The 23381-nt window shown below is 41.3% G+C and overlaps 1 protein-coding gene across 1 annotated transcript in view; it reads right to left on the bottom strand.

Annotated features, from left to right (window-relative positions):
- XRCC5 (X-ray repair cross complementing 5) overlaps window positions 1–23381 on the bottom strand; it is an 89075-nt gene that overhangs the window by 22668 nt on the left and 43026 nt on the right. The window contains exons 15-16 of the mRNA XM_047721203.1: window positions 19038–19131; window positions 16851–16920 (exon numbers count right to left, since the gene is read on the bottom strand). Of these exons, the coding sequence (XP_047577159.1) occupies window positions 16851–16920; window positions 19038–19131 (164 nt within the window). The remainder of the gene's footprint in view (window positions 1–16850; window positions 16921–19037; window positions 19132–23381) is intronic.

Genomic DNA, 23381 nt, shown 5'->3' with positions numbered 1-23381 from the left:
TAAAGAGGTAAGAAAGCCAGTGTCACAAGGGTATGAGCGGGAATACCGTTTGGTCTGAGTACAGAGTTCACAAAGGGGGCCTGCAATGCAGAAAGGAACCAGGTTGTGGAAAGCCTTGAAATGAGGGACTAATTTTAAAGACATGGTGAGTGATTAAAAAGGGCTGACCCTTAAACAACTCTGGGCTGTAAGAAGCTAAGCCTGGGGGATCCTTGCTGGCTCAGTCAGTGGAGCATGCAAGTCTCGATCTCAGGGTTTAAGTTCGTTGGGTGTAGAGATTACTTAAAAATAAAATTAAAACAAAAAGGGGGTGACAACTAAATCTGTACCAACATATGGGATGAGTTGAACAAGAACAACATTGAGGATAATTAATATAGGATGCTATAACTGTCCAATGGTGAAGTAATGAAAGCTTGAATTAGGATACAGTTAGTTAGGATGGAAAGGAAGAGAAAGATCCAGAATACGATAGAAATTAAAAGAGAATTACACAGGGGTACAAACTGGCCAGAAATGCTCAATGGTCACCTCAGCAGCAGTAACAGAAAACCCTTACTTCTGGGGAAAATCCTGTTAGCACGTAGAGGACCAGGACACCCTTAGGCTGCTGCATCACCTGGGATACTTTTCTTTGGGCTCTCTCCTGTCCAGCCTCTTATGGCTCAGGTTATGCCAGACTGGTCTATGAATTCTTCCTCAGACTGGTCACACACCTGCATCTGTACACACACTGCCTTGTGTCCCACTGCCTTGGATGAACTATCTGTGCCTCTAAGTGACCCCTTCCACTGGTCCCCCAGACACCATACCTCTTCCCTTCTCAAAGATCTCATCTAGTCTCGTGCCTTCAGAGAACACCTCTAGGTGACTTCTTCCAGATTTATATTTAGAACCCAGACCTCTTTCCTGAAGTCCAGACCTGCATAACCCACTTAGCATGTCTCCCCCTTCTCAGTAAAAAGCAATTCCTTCCAGCTGCTCAGGCCAAAAAAACTTGGGAGTCATCCCTAGCTTGTTTCTTTCCCTCACACCCTACATTCAAATAGTAAAACCTACCAATTCTACTTTTAAAGCGTATCAAAAATCTGACTTCTTCTCATTTTCTCACTTGTATTACTATAATAGCCTTCTAACCCATCTGTCTACTTTCACCTCGCCCATTCTCAACATGGCAGCCAGGGCACTTTTAAAACATAAAGTCAATCAGATCAACCTTTACCTGGAATTCCTCAGTGGTTTCCCATTTCACTCAGAGTAAAAGCAAGAGGTCTAGGAGGCCCTATTGTGATATGTAACCCAGCTACCGCCCCCCCCCCACCCCTGCCCGCCCTGATCTCATCTACTTCTTTACTTCAGCTACACTGCCCCCCCTGATGCTACTAAAAGAAGCCAAACACACTGCTTCAGGAGAACATACTGCTCCCTCTGTCTGAAGAGTTCTCCCCAGAGATACCCACTAGGTTCTCTCCTCCACCTTCCTTAACTTTCTATTCAAATGACACCCCAAAAGTAAGCCTTCCTTGATTCTCTATAAAATCATAAGCCCATCTCACCCCAGCACTCACTATCCCACTATCCTGTTTTAATTTTTTCTGTAGTGCTGTCGTAAGTTGAATACCATTCTCTGAAAATTCATTTCCTTTCTGAAACCTCAAAATATGACCTTATTTGGAAATAGGGTCCTTGCAGATGTAATCAGATTAAGACAAGATCATAAGAATGGGCCCTAATCTAATCATGACTGCTGTCCTTATAAGAAGAGGGAAAATTTAAGAGCACCTGGGTGGCTCAGTCAATTAAGCATCTACCTTTGTCTCAGGTTATGATCCTGAGGGAGTCCTGGGAATGAGCCCTGCAGTGGGCTCCCTGCTCAATGGGGAGTCTGCTTCTCCCTCTCCTGCACCTCCCTCCCTCATGCTCTCTCTCCCAATCACTCTCTCTCCCTCAAATAAGTAAATTAAATCTTAAAAAAAAAAAAAAGGAGGGAATTTTGGACACACAAGTGAGAGAGCTCCCTGTGAAGAGGAGGAGCCAGAGACTGGAGTGGCATGTCTACAAGCTAAGGAACACAAAGAACTGTCAGCTGTCACCAGGAGCTAGGAGAGGGGCATGGAACAGATTCCCCTCAGAGTCCTCAGAAGGAACCAACCTTCTTGACAACTCCACTTTGGAATTCTAGCCTCCAGAACTATGAGAAAATAAACTTCTCTAGCTTTAAGCCAGAGTGGTTTTTTGTTACAAAGCCCTTGGAAAAACACAAGTCCTTACCACCATTTGACATTTATTTTCTTATTTATTTACTATCTGTGTTTCGCTACAGTGACTAGCACATAGTAGGATGCTGGTCACTTGCTAAATGGATGAACGAACTGCCTAAGCCTCACTGGTTTACTCCTGCAAAACCTCTACAGAATGAAGATGTCTTTCTGAATGCCTTCAATTTAAACCCCCACACTGCATTTTTACAACTGGTCACCACTAAGGGGAATGGACAGTCTAGAACTTTTTTTTATCTCCACCCTTCACTTTAATTTTACAGAGATGGAGATGGTGAAAAGAAAGCTCTATGGAAGGGGAGTACACAGAAAAAGAGTAATAGGTTGTGTAAGAAGTGTGTGCAGGCCTGTGTGGAGAAGAAACCACTTTTTTTAATGGGGAGTGGAGGAAGAGGAAGAGGGAGAAGGAGAATCTTTTTTTTTTTTTTTTAAAGATTTTATTTATTTATTTGACAGAGAGAGATCACAAGTAGACAGAGAGGCAGGCAGAGAGAGAGAGAGAAGCAGGCTCCCCGCTGAGAAGAGAGCCCGATGCGGGGCTCGATCCCAGGACCCTGAGATCATGACCTGAGCCGAAGGCAGCGGCTTAACCCACTGAGCCACCCAGGCGCCCCGGAGAAGGAGAATCTTAAGCAGGCTTCACACCCAGCGTGGAGCCCGACAAAGGCTCGAGCTCACAACCCCAAGATCATAATCTCAGCCGAGAACAAGAGTCATATGCTTAACCAACTGAGCCACCCAGGTGCCCCAAAGATACCATTTCCAGCACTGCCCTGACTACGCACACATAGGCATCTTTGTTGTTGTCACTTACTATTACTCAGCTCCATCCCATTTTGCTGGAAGCTCTTTTTTCTCCTCTTAGATCATGTTGCTTGATATCACTAGGATTTGGGATGTACTGGGGGGGCGTGTTTTACAAAATGTACTGTCTAGGGCTATAACCCCAATTTAGCACACCCTAAAATATTAACCATCTTAACTACAACACAGAGCATTGCCAATGATTAACAGGCTTACTCCTAAGGGGAGAGAGTAAGAAAGCAAGACAGAATACGAGCTTGTGGAGGGATTGGAAGAGAAGGGGACAATGAAGGAGGAGACTTCCTTTTCTTAACTTTTACATACTACTCTATTACTTTTTGATTTTTTCCAATGAGCATGTATTTATTTTTTTAATAAGGAGAAGTCTAAGGAGCAATAAACAATTGTTTCTATTTCTAGTGAGTCTTAAACGGATAGACATTTTTCATGGGTTGGCATTTACTGATGATGAAACTCAGAATACTTCTATTTCATGATCCTTTTATTTCTTTTTTATTTTTTGCACCGTCTATTTTCCTCATTCTTTCTGCTTATTACTCATACACCTAAAGGACTATATTAAAAAGGACCTTCAAATTACTTAATTTTACCCACTGTCCTCAGGAAAGACTACCAATGTGAATACGGATTTGCTACAGGCAAATCTTATCTCTAGTTTATATATTCACCTCCCCCAGCCTATACATTTAAAGTTTTAATGTATAAGTCTCGTTGGCTTCATTACAGTCCATCTAAGAGTAATCAGAAATGGAGACGATTATAGGATAATCCAACCTTAGTTATTCCACATATTTTCTTCTCAATGTATGAGACAAAGAATGAATCAAACAAAATAGACCCATGCTTGAGAAAAATGGCACAAAAGAAGAAACAAAAGAAAAGGAGGGAATAATGAACGTAAAAAATTTTCAAATCTGTTAGCACCGACCTAAGAAAAGAGAGACTTAAATACCTACTGTCAGGGCACTTGGGTGGCCCAGTCGACTCTTGGTTTCCTCTCAGGTCCTGATCTCAGGGTCGTGAGACTAAATATTGGGCTCCGTGCTCAGCGGGAAGTCTGCTGGAGATTCTCTCTCGGCCTCTTTCTCTGTCCCTCCCTCGACTAGTGCTTTCTCCTCTCTCTCACTTTCCCTCTCTCTCAAATCTTTTTTTAAAAAAATAAAATACCTGTTATCACTAAACTGTAAACTGACTTTTCATTACTTACAACTAATCGTCTTCTGTGCTCCAACAAGTTCCTGAATCTATAGTTTTCCTGTACAGAGTAAGGTGGTCATTTGTTAAAGTAAATGAATTCCTCTCATGAAGCAGAGGATTATGAAACACAAACATAATCTTGTGATACATGTATCTAAGTTTTGTGTTTTTTTTTTTAAAGTCCAATACCTGAAGACTTTTATTTAAAATATACTCTATTACCTGAATTGACAATATTTTCTTCAATGTACTCTGCAGAAATTCACTTGGGTCTCCAGATTTTTGTTTAGCTAGGGTCAGGTAAAAATTATAGAGGTCTTACCAGTCCATAAGGTCTCAAGGGGAATAACTTTCAATACTCAAAACATCATGGAGAACAACTAGACAGAAAATCAACAAGAATATAGATGTGAATAAACTATCATCTAAACTCACATGACTGACATCTGCAGAACCCTCGACAGTAAAATATATATATATATATTTTTTGGAATATACATTATTTTAAAGGGCATATGGAACATTTGTCAGAACAAAGTATAGGTTAAGCCATGAAACAAGTCCCAATATATTTAAAAGGGTTGAACCCATTCAAACTATGTCTTACAACAGAATTAAAATAAAAATCGGTAACAGAAATATTTCAGTATTTCAGGTAACAGAAAGAAATACCTTCCAGTATCTGCAAAGTAAACACTCTTCTAAATAATCCAAGGTCAAAGAGGTAATTGCAAAAGAAATAAGAAAGCATTTGAACTGAGTGACGATAAAAACATGATGTATCACAATTTACGATGCACAGCTAAAGAACTGGTCAGAGGGAAATGTATGGCTTTCAACACCTACATTAAAAAAGAAATGAGGTTTCAAATCAATAATCTAAGCTTCTACTTTAAGAAACTAGAAGAAGAGGATCAAATTAAATCCAAAGTGAGCAGAAGGAAGGGAATAAAAAGGACAAGAGCAGAAATCCATGAAATAAAAATAAAATAATGGAAAAAAGTCAATAAGAGCAGAAGTTAGGATCTTCTACAAAAGATAGGCAAAACCAAAAACCTTTACTCAGATTGACCATGAAAAAGAAAAGATACAAGACACTAAAATCAAGAATAAAAGAAGGGAAATCACTATCAGCCCACAGAATTTAAGAGAAAAATAATATGAGTAATGTGAGGCCAATAAATTAAACAACTTAAATGAAATGGACAAATTCTTTTAAGGATATAAATTACTACAACTGACTTATACAGAATGGAAGATCTGACCAAACCTATAATGTGTAAAATAACCAAGTATTAGAAAGTGTCCCACAAAGAACCCTGGCCTAGGTTTCATTGGCAAATTCTATCAAATATTTAAAAAAGAAATAATATTAATCTTGAAGGGAAGAAAGAATACTTCTCAACTCATTCTATAAGGCCTATATTCCTCTGATATTGAGGCCAAAGATGTTGCAAGAAAGGAAAACTATAGAAAAGTATCCTTCATGGACATATATACAAAAATCCTTACAAAGTATCAGCAAAATGAATTCAGGAACATACAAGAAAAATTATACACCATGATGGACTGTAATTTATCCCCACATGCAAGGCTGGTTTAACAACTGCAAATCAGTGAATATAACACAGCATATTAATAGAAGAATCAAACACAACGTAATCATCTCTATACAGAAAATGCATTAAAAAAAAAAAGAAAATGCATCTGACAAAATTCCACATGCATTTGTAATGAAAACTCTTAACCAACTAGGAATGAGAAAAGAAAATCTTCAATGATAAAGGAACTGAGAAAAAACAGAACATCATATTAATGGTAAAGATAAAAGCTTTCCCCTTAAGACGAGGAACAAGGATAATCACTTTTATAATTCTATGATTGTTGGATATTCCAGCCAATACAATCAAGAAAAAGAGTGTTAAGGCACACAAATTAGAAAAGAATAAAACAAAACTGCCTTTATTTGCAGACAGCACCATCTGCATGTAGAAAATTCAGAGTACGGGGCACCTGGCTGGCTCAGTCAGTTAAGTGTCTGCCTTAGGCTCAGGTCATGATTCCAGGGTCCTGGGATCAAGCCCTGTGTTGGGCTCCCTGCTTGGCAGGGAGTCTGCTTCTCCCTCTCCCTGTGCCACTCCTCCTGCTTGTGCTCTACCTCTCTCTCCACGCCCCCCCCCCCAAATAAATACATAAAATCTTTTAGAAAATTCAGAGTATATAAAAATAATTAGAAATATTAAACAAGTTTAATAAGATTGCAGGATATAAGATCAATACACAAAATCAAAATTCCTATATATTGGCAACAAACAATCCAAAAAATAACTTTAAAAAAATCCAACCACAATAGCATTAAAAAGAATAAAATACTCACTAAAATTTAACAAAAGAAGTGCAGGACTTGTGCACTAAAAACTACAAAACACTATGGAGAGAAAGTAAATAAAAACCTAAATAAATGGGAAACTATCCTATGCTCATGGGTTTAAAAATTCAATATTGTTAAGATGGAAATCCTCCTTTATTCTATATGCTCAATGCAATCCCTATCAACACCCAGTGGACTTTTTTCTGTAAATTAAAAAGTTGAATCTAAAATTTACATGGAAATGCAAAGGACCTAGATTAGTCAAAATAATTTTAGGAAAAAATAAAATTGAAAGACATATTATAGTATATCAGTGCTTACTATAAAGCTGAAGTAAGTAAAATAATGTATCAGTGAAGAACAGACATAGATCAGTGTAAGAGAATTGAAGAGTACAGAAATAAAAGGATGGTCTTTCCAATAAATGATATGCTGGGACAACTGGTTTCCCTATGAAAAACAATGAATCTAGGACACTCACCCTCATAATCATTTACAAAAATCAACTCAAAATGGATTATAGACCTAAAACTTTCAGAAGAAAATCTGTGTGACTTGGCTAGGCAAAGATTTCTTACATAAGACTACAAAATGATAACCCATAAAAGAAAAAATGATAATCAAGAAAATAAAAATGAAGAACTTTATACTTCAAAAGACACCACCGAAAAGATAAATCACAGGCTGCAGAAAATATTTGCAAATCACATATCTGACAAAGGACCAGTATCCAGAATATATATAGAATTCTCTACATCTAGATAAGAAAATTGAATTAAGAAATGGGGAAGAGATTCAGATAGACATTTCACCAGCGGAAATAAGACATATGAATGGCCAATAACCATCTGAAAAAAGGTCAGCATCATTAGTATTTAAGAAACTGCAAAAAAAAAAACCCACACAGGGATGCCAACACATTGCCACCAGAATAGCTATAATTGAAAAACAACACAAGTGTCACCAAAGATATGGAGAAAGTGGAACTCTCATTCACTGCTGCTGAGATGTTAAGTGGTAAAGCTGTCTGAAAGGAGTTTGGCTATTTCTTAAAAAGCTAAACATAAACTTCCCAGCAATTCCACTCTCACCTAAGAAAAACAATAAAATACAAACACTTGTAATTTTCATAGCATTATTTATAATAGCTAAAACCTGGAAACTATCCAAATATACCCATCAATTAGTGAACTGATAAACATAATGTGGCACATCCGTAAAACAGAGTATTATTCAGCAATAAGAAGAAATCAATTACTCAGGATGCCTGGGTCGTTCAGTTGGTTAAGCGTCTGCCTTTGGCTCAGGTCATGATCCCAGGGTCCTAGATGGAGCCCTGCATTGGGCTCCCTGCTCGTGGGGGAGCCTGCTTCTCCCTCTGCCACTGCCCCTGCTTGTGTTCCCGCTCTCTTTCTCTCAAATAAATAAAATCTTAAAAAAAAAAATCAATTACTGATACATGCTACATCAACAAACTTCAAAAACATGCTAAGTAAAAGAAGCCACATGCAAAAGACTGCAGATTGAGTGATGCCATTTATGTGAAATTTCCAGAAAAGGTAAACCTATAGAAACAGAAGTGGTGACCTGGGGTGTGATAGGAAAAAAGAATGGACTACAAATGGTCAGACCTTTCTGGGGTGAGGGAAAATTTTTAACTGGATTGTGGTGATGATCACATAACTTTGTAAGTTTACAAAAGATCACTGAGTAGCACACAGAATTAGTGGAGAGACTTGTGGAGATCTACCACAGATGGAAAGGAGTCTTCACTATGTTTCCATGATAGAATAACTGCTGAAGCTCAGACGGTGAATTTTATCCTCAGTGCCCCAAGGAAACACTATTAGATTCCAAGGGCAAGGGAACTGTCAAAAAGATCACTCCCAAGAGAAATGGCTTCTGACTCCAATGGCCTACAAAGGCTATCCTCAGTGTTTCAGTTGCATCTCATCACCACTGAAAGATATGAGATAAATTATAGGATTTCAGCAGTTTAATCTGACAAAGGAAATGAAAATGGGCCTGTAGCAGTCAGCTCTGGCTGTCATAACAAAACACCACGGGCTAAGGAGGCTTCAATGTAAGAAATTTATTTCCTCACAGTTCTGGAGGCCAGTGCTAACATGGCCAGGTTTGGGTGAGGGCTCTCTTCCTGGCTTGCAGTCAGTCACCTTCTCACTATATCCTCAGATGGCAGAGAGAAAAGACAGGAAGAGAAGAGAGAAAGAAAAAAGCATAAACCTGATGTCTCTTCTTATAAGGTCTTCAATACCATTATAAGGAGGGATCCACCCTCATGTCATCTGAACCTCATGACCTCTTCTAAGGGCCCCAAATCCAATATTATCACATTAAGGGTTAGGGCTTTAATGTATGAACCTTGGGGAGACACAGTTCAGTCTATAACAGGACCTTTAATCACTATTCACTAAAGATTTTTCTCCAACTGTCCATAACAAACCACAAAAGATTAAAAAAAAAAAAAAAAAAGCTGGGGCGCCTGGGTGGCTTAGTCAGTTAAGCATCTGCCTTTGGCTCAGGTCATGATTCCAGGGTCCTGGGATGGAGTCCCAAATCAGGCTCCCTGCTCACGGGGGGGGGGGGGGGGGCTGCTTCTCCCTCTCCTTCTACATATCCCCCTACTTGTGCTTATTCTCCGTGAAATAAACAAGCAAAATCTTAAAAAAAAAAAAAAAAAAAAAAGGAAAAAATTGTTAAAAAAAAAAAAGAAAAAAAGTTAACTATTCTCTTTTGCCCAAAGGCATCCATGCTGACAATATCCTCAAGCCCTCCTGAAACTGTGCTCCACATCTGAACAAAACTTCCTTCCTTTTTCTAGCCTAAAAAACAAGCCAGCCATTTTTAAAACTTCCATGCAGGCGTGCCTAACAGGACTAACTGTATCAAATTATACTTGCCACTTCTTTCTGTGTCAGCATATTTTTTTGCCTTGGGCTTGCAATTTGAAAGGGGAGGGCCCAAACACTTTTATTGCATTGAAGTGGGACTCCAAGCTGTTTCTAGGCTCCTCTTAACACATTTCAGCTGATTAGTGACTATTTTAACAAAAGCCTAACATCCTTTCCTAAACATCTTAATTGGTTAAGAGCTTCTGTTGTTTGCCACGAGCAGTCACTTTAAGTCATTGATTAAAGCAGTTTGCACATCAGCACAATCTGAAATCAGTTTCCTTCTTCAACCAGCTGGGCGTAGGAAGCAATCTTGAGGACAGCCCAATTCAAGAAGAACCAAGTGCAACGCCCTGCGTGACGGTCACGCACCACGCAAGCAAGAGGCGCAGAACGTATAGGAGGTTGAGGGCAAGAGCCGAAGCGCCCTAAGGAAGTACTTCCCCTGCTCCCTGCCTCCCACATCGCGCTCAGGAGCACGCAGCGCCAGCCAGCTGGAGAACATACCCTTTCTGGAAGCACCCGTCACTGCTCCGAGTCCCGAGCGGAGCCGCCTGTGAGCACCCTCCTCGCAGCCCTGCAGGCCCGGGTCATCGCTGTAAGCCGACGGGTCCCACGTTCAGTGGGGCTTCAGACTAGACTTGCTCTTCTGGGGGCTCTGACGTGGGGAAAGTGCTCATGTGAGTTCCCCATTTTCAGCCAGAGGGAAAAATACCCTTTCCATGTTTAACACAAAAAGGGGGAAAAAACCACCCAGCAGGTTGAAGGCAAGACCTTCTGCCTGACAGCAGAGAACGAACCGCTGGAGGCGGGGCGCTGCCGCAGAGCGCATCTGGACTCCCTGATCGCTCTCAGAAGAATCTCTGCGCTCACTGACAACAGACCCACAGCAAACAGCCTTTTATTTTTGTGCTACCAGTTGGCTCTCTTTCTTAACGGATAGCCAGGCTACATTTTACAAGAACCATACCCTGTAATTAGACATCTTCTGATTCACAGATTGACAGGAACTTGAAAGAATATAAAAAGCTGAGTAAGAATGGATAGCAGCCTTTTAGGAGCGTTGATGAAAACCGAAAAGATCTGCAGAGTGGTTATGTGTGCATGATGGTCTTTGCTTCCTGTGTCATGTCTTTTTTCTTTCTTCTTTTTGCCTTCATTCAAAGAATTTCATTTTAATTATTTGGTTGACGAGTTTTATGATATTAAAATGTAAACTGCAGGGCAGTGCTGTGCCATTTAATGAAATGTATGCAACCCATGAAGAAGTTTAAGCCACAAAATCCAGTGTCCTCCCCACACGTGCAGTCATCAGTGGAAAGTCAACGACTCCCGGCCTCAGTCCACCCGCATGAAGATCCACGAGTGAGACCCTCGGGGTCATGGCTGCATAATCATCCTGTCAATTACTCAATTACTAGCACACCCTTGCAGCAGGTCCCCTTTATACTTCCAAATAAATGGGTCGCTGTTTCCAAATATGACTTGTCATCAATAAATGAGACAAAAAATAACCCTAACAGTCAAGTTCCGGGGTTTAACAATTTAAAACCAAATAAGTCAAAAGGGAATCCTGGGAAGAACAAATGGCATATTTAATAAGAAAGATGAAGTATAGACTAAGCCTCTAGAATCCATAATCATGTATTTTCTCTCTCCTGACTAGATGTGTCACAGCTGTTTTGTGAAAGGACTAAGAAAGTGTGTCACACTGCTAAAAAATAAGACAGAACTTTATAGGGCTGAAGATGTTTATAATTTTAGTTACTATTTGTATTTCGTATCCTTCTTTCAAGACGTTCAAGGTATCTGACAGAACTTATTTTTTTTTAATTCACCAGCTCTGTGTAAAACAACAGAAATGGGCTATATTCTTATCTTCCTATGTTTTATGGAAAGAGAAGCTACATAAACCATACCCAAGATTACATACACACACACACACACACACACACACACACAATGGTAAATTTCTCCTAGATCTCAATTCTTGGGGATCCACAGTTTGGGTTTGCCTCGTGGCAGAGTCATATAATGCATGTAAGTAAACAAAACTGAAAAAAATGTCTATTTGGCTTTGATGAATGATGTAATTTTATCATGAACTGTTATCACTTTCTACCCAGTGCTGGTAAATTTTAAGAAACACCCTAGGTGGCTCAGTGGGTTAAACCTCTGCCTTCGGCTCAGGTCATGATCTCAGGGTCCTGGGATCGAGCCCCACATCGGGCTCTCTACTCAGCAGGGAGCCTGCTTACCACCCCCTCTCCGCCTGCCTCTCTGCCTACTTGTGATCTCTCTCTCTCTGTCAAATAAATAAATAAAATTATTTAAAAAAGAAAGAAAGAAATACCCTTTAACACTTAAGGGATATTGTTTGATAATCAATGAATAAGAGGTAGACAGGAGAACAAAGGCAGAAAGACTTGAGGATGAAAAGTGGTCCAAAGAAAGTGAGATGGAACAGATACAAGAAAAATAATGAAAGGCCTCAGAGCCAGAAAATAAACTGATCATCACCTAAGCAGATGGGTATGTGCACACTCCTGCTCCCTGTGCTAAAATCTAATGGTAAATGTCCATACTGGTCCCGCTTAGGATGGCTCTTCTTGAGAGGTTTGTTTTTTAAACCACCCATGCTCCTGTGAGCTCAGGTGGGTGGAATGGAGCTCTACCACCCTGTCACTATTCAGAAGCCTAATAAAGAATCTACAATTATTTTCTTAAGTGAAATTTTTTCTAAGGTTTTATTTGTTTATTTGAGAGTGCGTGCTCGCGCGCGAGAGAGCAAACGAGCATGAATGACAGGAGGGACAAAGGAAGAAGCAGACCGCTTGCTGACCAGGGAGCCCTATGGGGAGGGCTCCATCCCAGGACCCTAGGATCATGACCTGAGCCCAAGGCACTCAATCAACTGAGCTACCCTGGCGCCCAGAACTTATAATCTAAGTAGCAAAAACAGGGCCCAGGGAACAAAGCCTCATTCCATTCTTTTATCTGTCTCCACAGATCCATATTTCTGATTCGTAAGGTCCTCAGAGAACCTATTTTTGACACACCAGGTACATTCAAGCTACTTGACATAGTATCTCATACTTCGTGCATACATCTCAATTCAGACCTATCTTGACCACACGAATTTAGAGAGTTGAAATAATGTGGCTCTTCCTCCTCCTCTAATTTACTATCTTTCAACCATTATAGCATTATTCCTAAGTGGAAAGCAGGGAAGGGACAAGGTGTTTGAAATCCATGGTGTTCCTCCAGTGGCTGGTGTTGGACTGTTCACATAAAGGGATAACCTGGATTCAAGGAGTCTCTGAGAACGCTTTGGACTCGGGTTCTTCCAGTAAGCCGTAAGTGCAGACTAGAGACATCCCTAACCCTAACCCTAACCGGATGAGGGCACTCATGCACTTAGGACTACCGTGTGAGAGAAACAAGTCTACTTTCACCACTGAGAAATGATTATTATGCATATGGCTGTGGTCAAGAATTTTTCTCTTGTAAAACTGCAGTGACAGAATGGTGGGGTGGCCAGGGTGGGTGAAGGAAAGGGACCAGAAAAAGAAGAGCACCTGAGAATCAAAGACAGCTTACAGAAGCATCAGCAGCCAGAAAGAACACGTTCCCGGGGTTCAGTGTCATCTCTAGGCCAATAAGCTTAAGACAAGAAATATCCCTTACACTGAAAATCAGAAGGTAAGAAATTGTTTAGATGCCTAGTTTTAGACTGCTGGTGTCAAGGGGAGGATCACAACACTCTTGGTATGACTATACTATTAAGCCAGATGGAAAGAAATTATACCCATGTTTATAATAGGTGAATGGGTCAAGTTCTAAGGGTAAAACTATCTTACTCTCCGTTACTGATCATGCTTTTGGCAATTGAACTTAAAAAGATCTACTGGAGATGAGAGAAGAGCTTCTCCCTCCCTTGCCCTAGGCACAGATTCCTGGCAGGGACAGAGAAGAACAATACCAGAAAGGTAGCTTCAAGTTTGGAGGACAACTTTGGGCTTCGGGGAAAGTGAGTCTTCACCACAAAGGGCCTTAGTAGAGATGCCCATGCAGAACAAAGGTAGGAGAAGTAATGAACAAATAAAACTTCTGGAGCTTGAAGCAAGGCAAGGAAGGATAAAAGGGAAGCCAGGTTAGGACCACAGAACAGAATCGGTTGCTCACAGGTGGGCAGTCTCATTTCCCCACAAGCTCTGCAGAAAGTCCACCTTTGTGAGGTCACTACGGAGCTCTGACTGACCCAGTCCTAGACAGAGGAACAGAGGGACACCATCATCACACCACCAGCAGCGCACCAGGACTCAGTCACATTCAACATAAAAGGTTGGTCTCCTCCTCAGAAGTCCTACCTACAGACACAAGGTTGAAAATACATGACCTTATTATGTCTGAAAAACAAAAATGTGTAGGAAAAGAGGACATTAGGAATCAGGAGAAACAGTCGGTTAAATAGAAAAATCCAGTATTTGAAAAAGACATGGATTTGAATTCCTGTGTGATTTTGGGGGGGAAGTTCATTTCTCCTAGTCGTACAGTTTGTCCCCCCAAATGGGGAGAATGCTACCTATTGTAATTTATATGCCCTGTAGGGGTCACCTGCCCTTGTCACTTTCATAAGATTGCTTCAAATCCCCAATTCCATGGCCTGGGGAAACACTGTTTTCTGGACATGTGCACAAATTCTTAAGCATTTACTCTCTTCATGAGCTCTTCAGACTCTGGTCTCCTATGCTCTCAGGTCCTTTCTCTGCTCTGCCTGAAGTAATTCCAGACCCAAAACTCTTGTCTCTTTACCAGTTTCCCCAAATAGAGCTCTCAAACCAAGGAATCCAGAATTTTATTGACACTGAATACTGGCAGTTATGAGCTGGGAACACACTGCTGAACAGTGTCCTTATATACATTCATTCACTTCCTCTCTACCTTTTCTACTCACCCCTTTCTTTCCTGAACTAGCTCCAGTTTTTCTACTTCTATGATGTTAATAGATTCCCTCTTCTCTGAACCCTAACTGGCCAACCACCAAGCCCAGAGACAGAGGCTTAGCCTCTACCCTAAGCAGTTACCAAAATACTTTTCCAATTAAAAAAAAAAAAAAAAAAAAACGACTTTTCTCAGAAAATTCTAGCACCAACTGTTAAAGTTCTACCGTCTTCTCCGCTTGCTCACATGACTGCAAGAGTGCTATGTGGGGTAACAGAGACAAAGAATATAATAAGCATATGCTTATTATAATATCAGCATATGCTATTCCATACAGAATATGCTAGCACAATGACTTTAACATAGCAGACACTAGTGGCTGCCTTTACATTCTTGATCATGCCAGATTTAGTCTCTAAAGAGACCATGCCTTTACCAGCCAGAAAGACTAGTCACTTCCAAAGGGAAGACCCCTGCCTTTGGCCGAGGTAATCGACAACATACAATCGAAAGCTAAGAAGGTTTCCATCTTTCTTCAAATACATGATAATCATGATAGACAACAGCTGGCTGACTTCTGACAGTAATGACTGTGCATTCTTCCAAACACAGTCACAATATGCAGCCAAGCAGAAAAAGCACAGGTATGAATGCTGTGAATGCTCCCTTCTATCACCACCATATATGAAAAAGAAATTCTGAAGTACTGTTTCCACCAATCCTCCTCGAAAGCTGTCACTTTAATTTTAGAGCCCATTCATCTACTGAGTTGTAGTTTTGTTTTGTGTTAAACTCAAGACCTTTTCTCTTATATGGCAGCTTTTAACGGGGCAAAAAGCTCTGTACCCACTTCAAAACACAAAACACATACAGAATATCACAGTAACGAAGCTTGTCTTCCTTCAGAAATTCTCAGGGGCTGGCTTGCGGTGTCCCTGCCAAGAGGATGGTCCAGGAGACCGTATGCTCTGGGGCTCAGCTGGTCACGACTACCTTTGGGCAACAGCACAGCAAACCGAGGCATCTTGCTAGGATTCTTGGAGTCTCAAGAAGTAACCTACACCTATGCTACGCACTGCAGAGATTAAACTAGAAACTGTAGATTTTCCTAGACATTTGGGAGTCATTTCCCCTGCTAAAATGTCAAGAAGCTGGGAGAGAAGTTCTGTGCACACATTCACATAAACACAGAGAAGGCAGCTCAGACAGGCCTGACCCTGGGTGACAATAATGAACACAATGTTCTTGTATGCACAAACCCGCAGGATTAGAACTGCCAGCCACCACTCCTTAAAGAGTAAATAAACACAGGAACGAACAGTCAAGTGAATGAATGTTGGTCCCAGACCCTCTGTCCTAATATTAGCCCAAGTCTAAATGCAATTCCAGGTTATAATTCATAAAGAGAAAGTGTGAGGATGTAGTCAATTTCAGAAAGATCCAATCTAGTTGCAGCAGCAGAGTGTTCTGGGACTTGTGTAAAGAGGCTAACCCTTAGGCCTAGAACAAGAATTATGCGTCACTGAAAAGAGGAAGATATGACACAAAAATGTTTTATTCCAGGGGCTCAGTCATTTAACCATCAGAATCTGGATTTCAGCTTAGGTCATGACCTCAGGTTGTGGGTTCAAGCCCCGCATCGGGTCCGGCTACCCCGCTGGGCTCTGTGCTCAGCTCACGGTCCGTTTGTCTCTCTCCTTCCGCTCTTCCCCACCCCCCCGCTTTCACTGGCTCTCTCTTTCTCAAATAAATAAATAAATACAAAATATTTTTTTAAAAAATGTTTTATTCTGGGGCACCTGGGTGGCTCAGTGGGTTAAAGCCTCTGCCTTCAGCTCAGGTCATGATCCCAGAGTCCTGGGATCGAGCCCCACATCGGGCTCTCTGCTTAGTGGGGAGCCTGCTTTCTCCTCTCTCTCTGCCTGCCTCTCTGCCTACTTGTAATCTCTGTCTGTCAAATAAATAAATAAAAAATCTTTAAAAAAAAAAAAAAAAGCTTTATTCCAAGCTCATTCACAAGACCCCAGAGAACTTCAATGAAGTGGAACCAAAAGCTCTAAGGTTCTGGCCTACAGTTTTCTTAATAAAAAGCCCTACAGATTAGCTCTTTCCCTGCTTGGGCAGACCTGTGCTGAGTTCACCGTGCTCAGAATGTTGCTCTGATGATCTCACCAGCGATAATCACAAAGGCCCACCAGGAAAGAAACCCGCTATATAAGGTTATCAACAAAAGGCTACATACGCTTCTTAATCTAGATTATAAATCTATCGCCCTAATTACATATCTTCCCTTAAATGCAGAGCCAACAGCACAGCACTCACCTTCCTCAAAGCTGGCTTTCTTCTGCCTCACTAGAACACGGAAGTTTTCAGCAGGATTCACACTTCCAACCTAGAACACATGCACGGACAATAAACCCACAGATCACTTCTCTCTCTGGCAGCACCCCAGGCAATGTGAGACGGCTTAATGTAGTAAGTTTGCTCTTATAAAATAAAACCAAAGACAAAGAGAAGGTCCTTTCTATTCATTTCCCTTTCTGGAGTTGTGTTCCAAGCAAGCAGATTCCTGTGGCCAGAGAGCTGCCATCTCTACTTCCACTTATCTCTCTTTCTGGAAGCTGACCTCTTTCCAGAGAGGTCAGATGTATTACAACCCAAGTCACCAGTCAGCTCAGCCGGAAGGCTTTATGGGACACAACGCTGGTACATCCAGACACCCAACCAATTAGGAAGGGGAGGATTCTAGCGTGTGGGGTCTGTCCAGAATATGTTTGCCTCACGGAAGAGGACACGAGGAATAACTGCCTGATACTTGGTTTGCTGAAATGCCCCTGTGTGGGGACTGCTGAGGTCTCTTTGGCATTGAAGTTCTGGTAGAACATGCAAACATGTCCAAGCTGCCCATGTTCCCCCAGAATAAAAGCAGATATTGTGTAAAGATTTACCATAGTGCGAGGGGGGAAATTTTCAAAGATGAAACTATGCCACACTATATAGCACTTCCTGATCCTGGTCTTTAATCTTCCAGTCCCAACTTAGAGGCACCTGGATGGCTCAGTCAGTTAAGCAACCGACTCTTGATTTTGGTTCAGGTCATGTTCTCTGGGTTGTGAGATTGGGCCCTACATGAGGCTCCACACTGGGCGTGGAACCTGCTTAAGATTCTCTCTTTCCCTGGGTGCCTGAGTGGCTCAGTCATTAAGTATCTGCCTTCAGCTCAGGTCATGATCTCAGGGTCCTGGGAATGAGCCCCACATGAGTCTCCCTGCTCTGTGGGAAGCCTGCTTCTCCCTCTCCCATTACCCATGCTTGTGTTCCTTCTCTTGCTGTGTCTCTGTCAAATAAATAAAATCTTAAAAAAAAAAAAAAAAAAAGATTCCCTCCCTCACACCCTCCCTGCCCTACCCTCTCCTTAAAAAAAAAAAAAAAAAAAAAAAAAAAAAAAAAATCAACATGGGCACCTGGGTGGCTCAGTGGGTTAAAGCCTCTGACTCTGGCTCAGGTCATGATCGCAGGGTCCTGGGATCGAGTCCTGCATTGGGCTCTCTGCTCGGCAGGGAACCTGCTTCCTCCTCTCTCCCCCTGCCTGCCTCTCTGCCTACCTGTTATCTCTGTCAAATAAATAAATAAATTCTTAAAACAAAAACAAAAACTTCCAGTCCCAACCTAACAGGCCCAAAGTATTACTCAGTTCACAGGGGAGAAGACGACAGGCTTCTATTATCCCTGGTAAACTTTGGTACAAAATGTACTAAAGTTTCCAGGTGGCTCTGGCATAGCAGTCAGAAAAGCTCTCAGAACAACTAAGGTCATGATCTTTTTTCCTTTACTGTAAAACACTGAAATAAAAATCTAAATCATTTTAAGATGTTCAGTTTTCCTGGGAGCCTTTCTTTTTAGGGTGGAAAAAAGGCATGCCCTACTGCTAACTATCCTTCCTAGTGCATCTGGCTAGTAAGGGACAATTTTTAAGATTCACTGATTCAAAATAAAGCCACTTAACAGAAGGCAATATATTCAAGTTCCAAAACCCTCTCACATTAAATAAAGTGTCAAAGGATTCCTGGTTTGGGAAAATCTTAAACTTGTGAAGCCTGTTCTGAAGTTATACATCAGAAAAGAAATAGAGGAGTCATGCTCTTAAATTTTACATATTCAGAGACTAAGACTCCTCTCATCAACCTCCACTTCTCCTATCATTTTAACTAAACAGAAAGCTGCAAAGTCAAGCCAACCAAAAATTCTCTCCCAGAAGTGCTACTACTGAGCTCTTCCAGGCGCTGCACGCTACACGTGCTCTGCGCACATGCGTCATGGAGCTACTTCTATAATTCATTCCCTGACAATACAGGAAGCAGTGTGGGAAGGAGGTACACGGTTCATATATTAGAGACACCTGAGAAAGTAAATTACTAAAGGACGAACAAAAATTGCTGCAGTCCTCCTCCCTGCCCCAAGTCCCGACCTTCCAGGAAGGCGGGAGCGCCCTGGGGAAGTTCTGCTTACGCTGGTGACGCTGCCTTCAGCCAGGCTGGAGACGCTAAAGCCAGCCGCCCCTTCCTCAGTCTTCAGTTTTTTAGAAGTGGGTCCCTCTTCATGGCTGGAAAAGAAATAAATGGATTTTTTTCTCTTAAAACAGACTAAATAATACTAAAACCAGACTTGGTTGACCTGTGAAATATACATTTATTTTTCAAGGGTCAAAAATCAACAACCCCGCTTAGTCCTTGACAAGGAGCCTGCCCCCCACCCACAGGCCCAGAATTTTTGAAGGCCTGCGGGGAGCAGCCCTGGCTCTGCATCACAGAGCCAGAAAAGTCATAATCAGTAGCCGCAGCACAGAGCCCCCTCCAAAGAGGAAGCTACAAGCAAAAGTAAAGGAAACCCGGCATTTCAGGAAGAGACCCATTTGCCCTTCAGATACCTTTTGCTAGCTTCTGTCTCAGAATCGATAGCTATTAGCTTTCCATGGACATGATGACCTTTGGGTCTAATACCCCATCTTCTCCACCATGTACGCGACAGCTTTATAAGCTTCTACTCACAGCTGTCAAAACTTACTAGACCATCCCTAATTAAATATGCAAGACCTTGTTCTTAGAGAAGTCCTTAAACTATAAAAAACTACTTCAAAAAAAGCCTTTTAATTTGTTCTTTTATAAACCTAATTCTGTTTTGGGCAATATGTTAACAGTCCAACAGCATCTGTGTAAGGGAAAGATGATTCCAAGGAATCATATCAAACATCTTGTCTCAAGTAACATGCTGGCTTCTACAGCCTGCCTTAAAGTCAAGAGGAGGACAAATCCATTGCAAAGGAGAAGAAAATCAAATCCAAAGACTCTGCCTATAATCTCCCTTAAGCTGCTGAATATAGAGATACGAGAATTTTTCTCCCAGACAAATAATCAATCTGGGGCAAAAGCAGCTGTCAAGAAATGGCTGAATGAGAAGGAAAGTTAGCAACCAAGATCTAGTATCTCTAAACATGGTGTGTTTCTGTTCAAAAGCCCAACCTTCAGAGAATGAGCCTTGAAGAGGTTATCCTAAAAACAAAGAAAAATGAGGCACAAGCTGGCTTATTCAATGATATTTCAATAAAGAATCTTAGTGTGAGATAAAAGAACTGAAGTAATTATTATAGCCTCACAAACATGAATTCAAACTTTTATTACTTGACATCTTTCCATTCACCACTTACCTTTTTCCCTTTGAAAAGTAAAGACAGAAAGATAGAGACCAGGAAACATGAAAAGGGGTGAGTGATTCAGAATAAGAAATAACCACACAAAGCCTGGATGGCAAAAATGGGAGGAAAAATGGCCAAGCGCAAGGAAGCATGAAATTCCATCAGAACTGGAGTCCTTTTAAAAAAGTCACGGCCATCTCAGTGAACCTTTGCCAGTTCTTCCCAAGAGACAGACAATGCAATACTCCTGTATTCAAGTCTCACGTTTTCCACTAACCCTGGACCCTTTATGCTGCCCTAAAGGTATTGATTGGTATTTTAATTTTTGTATATCTAGAATATCTAGTCTAGTAAGTGACTCCCCTCGCTGGTCTTCAGTTTGCTCCTCAAAAAAACACTATGATGAAAAGTACCATGAGCATATCACTACTCATCAACAGTTTCCAAAAATAATCACCTCATACAGCGTGTTAAGAAGCATTAAGCATATAAAAGCGCTACGCTAAGTTCTGTGAGAACACAAGGTTGAATTGTATGAAGAATTTCTTACACCTTCCAAAATATGATTCTAGCGATGGAAGGACAAAGAGACCTATATACCAATCCTCCAGGACTGGGTAGGTAAAGGCAGTAAGCAGAAAGTAGTGAAAATTTGAATATGGTTAATGTTCTCAAGATTGAACCATTTAACAGCATTATTAGGAATTTAACATATATTAAATGAATAATGTCTCTCTCCAGTGGGAAAGGGCAATGACTCTCATCCCAAAATTATCTAAAGAAGCCGAGCTCCAGGAAGATAGAAATTATCCACGCAAGACCCTAGCAGACATACAAAAGTCAACAGCTGCTGCAACTGGATGTCAGAACCATGGACAATTTACTATTCTTTCTTATTTTATTATTGTCTTTTACAAGTATGTATACATTCTGTAATTCATCTATTGGCCAGACATTTACCTAATAGTTACTATGTGCTGGCCACTATACTAGGCTCCAGATTGTAAATGTGCAAAACGTAATGCCCAACCAACACTTTCAGGAAATTCAGCCAAATAAAAGAGATAAAGACACAAACACGCGATTAACAAACTACTGTGGTAAGCAGCAAGTTCCTCTAAGAGGATGGCTAGTTGATGTACGGGGCTGGGGGACATGAGAGGCAGGCTGGGAAGCAGTGAGAAAGGAGGATGGGAAATAACAGCAGTCCCCCTTATCCATGGTCTTGCTCTACCATTTCGGTTACCCGCGGTCCACTACAGTCTGAAAGCAGATGATCCTCCTTATGACTTATGGTCCAAAGGTCAACAGTAGCCTCACGCTACGTCACAATGCCTACATCATTCACCTCACTTCGTCTCATGCAGGCATTTTATCATCTCACAGCATCACAGGAAAGAGGAGTCGAGAGGGACCACATTCACAGAACCTTTATTACAGTATATTATTATAACTGTTTTCTTTGATTATGATTGCTGTTGATCTCTTGCTGTGCCTATGTTGTAACTTAAACTTTATTGTAATTATGTAATACGTATATAGGAAGAAAACTTAGCAAGGATAGGGTTCAGTACTATACATGGTTTCAGGCATCTGCTGAGGGTCTTGTAACATATCCACCCCCGTGGATAAGGGGGGACTGCTGTATCTAAATCATGGACACAGAAACTGCAAGGAAAGAAAGTGGATCTCTAGGGAGCTAGACTATGAATAAGTACTTCTTTTCTTGCCGCTTACTAGGTTTTCTCATTTGTGTAACGGAGTTTGATCTTAAGGCAATGCTAATGGAAAGCCACTAAAGCAAAGGTTTTTAACCAGGGTCCAAGGACAGTGACAAGGAATACGTGAATCACCTGAAATTATATGCAAAATTTAGTATACTAGGTCATTTTCCTGGGAGAGAAGGTTCACGTTTGTTTTTTATTAAAATATAATGTATTTGTTTCAGGGGTACAGGTCTGTAATTCATCAGTCTTACATAATACACAGCACTCGCCACAACACATACCCTTCCCAATGTACATCACCCAGCCGCCCCTCCCACCACCCGCTCCACTCCAGCAGAGGGTTCACAGGTTTTATCAGATAATTGAAAGGGTCCATCATATGCACACACATACACACAAAGATTTAAGAATAACTGTGTTGATGTGATCAGATTTGTTTAAAAAAACAAAAAAACAAAAAAACAAAACACTCAGGTCGCACGATGGATTGGAAATAGGTAAGACCTGAAATGGAAATCAGTTCAGGTTTTTTTTTTTTTTTTTTAAAGATTTTATTTATTTATTTGACAGAGAGAGATCACAAGTAGACGGAGAGGCAGGCAGAGAGAGAGGGAAGCAGGCTCCCCGCTGAGCAGAGAGCCCGATGCGGGACTCGATCCCAGTACCCTGAGATCATGACCTGAGCCAAAGGCAGCGGCTTAACCCACTGAGCCACCCAGGCGCCCCATCAGTTCAGGTTTTATCTCAGTAAAGCAGGCTAAACTGAGGCCTGTAGAAGGGCAATGGCAGTGGGGGAAGCTAATAAGAGCTAACTTTTTTTTTTAAACATTAACCACAGGCTAGTCACTACACCAAGCGTATTTAAAATACCTCAGTTAAACTTCGCAACAACCTTATAAAGAGCTCTCATTACTGACCTTTTACAAATGAACAAACCAAGGTCCAAAAGTGCCTGACCTTGGGGCGCCTGGGTGGCTCAGTGGGTTAAGCCGCTGCCTTCGGCTCAGGTCATGATCTCAGGGTCCTGGGATCGAGTCCCGCATCGGGCTCTCTGCTCAGCAGGGAGCCTGCTTCCTCCTCTCTCTCTGCCTGCCTCTCTGCCTGCTTATGATCTCTGTCTGTCAAATAAATAAATAAATAAAATCTTAAAAAAAAAAAAAAAAAGTGCCTGACCTTGTCTAAAGCACAGTTAGTAAGAGGGCCCACAAAGAATCCTGTACTCTAAGCCACTCTCCCGTAGGGCTCTGAAAGGTACCTATTTGTTACCTCAAATAGCGCAGAGCAACTTGTCAATTTTTATCACCATTGAAGGGAAATGCTTCAATTTGGATCCAACTCTACTTGACTGCAAAATCAATGGTATTAGCCACTATACTAACCGGAAGCAAAGGAGGAGGTTTGAGGTAAAGCTAACACAGCTTGGTACACCAATTA

This window comes from Lutra lutra, chromosome 3 (assembly GCF_902655055.1).
Source record: "Lutra lutra chromosome 3, mLutLut1.2, whole genome shotgun sequence".
Lineage (NCBI taxonomy): Eukaryota > Metazoa > Chordata > Mammalia > Carnivora > Mustelidae > Lutra > Lutra lutra.
The sequence above is the reverse complement of the archived record's forward strand: the minus strand, read 5'-3'. Positions and strand labels throughout refer to the sequence as shown.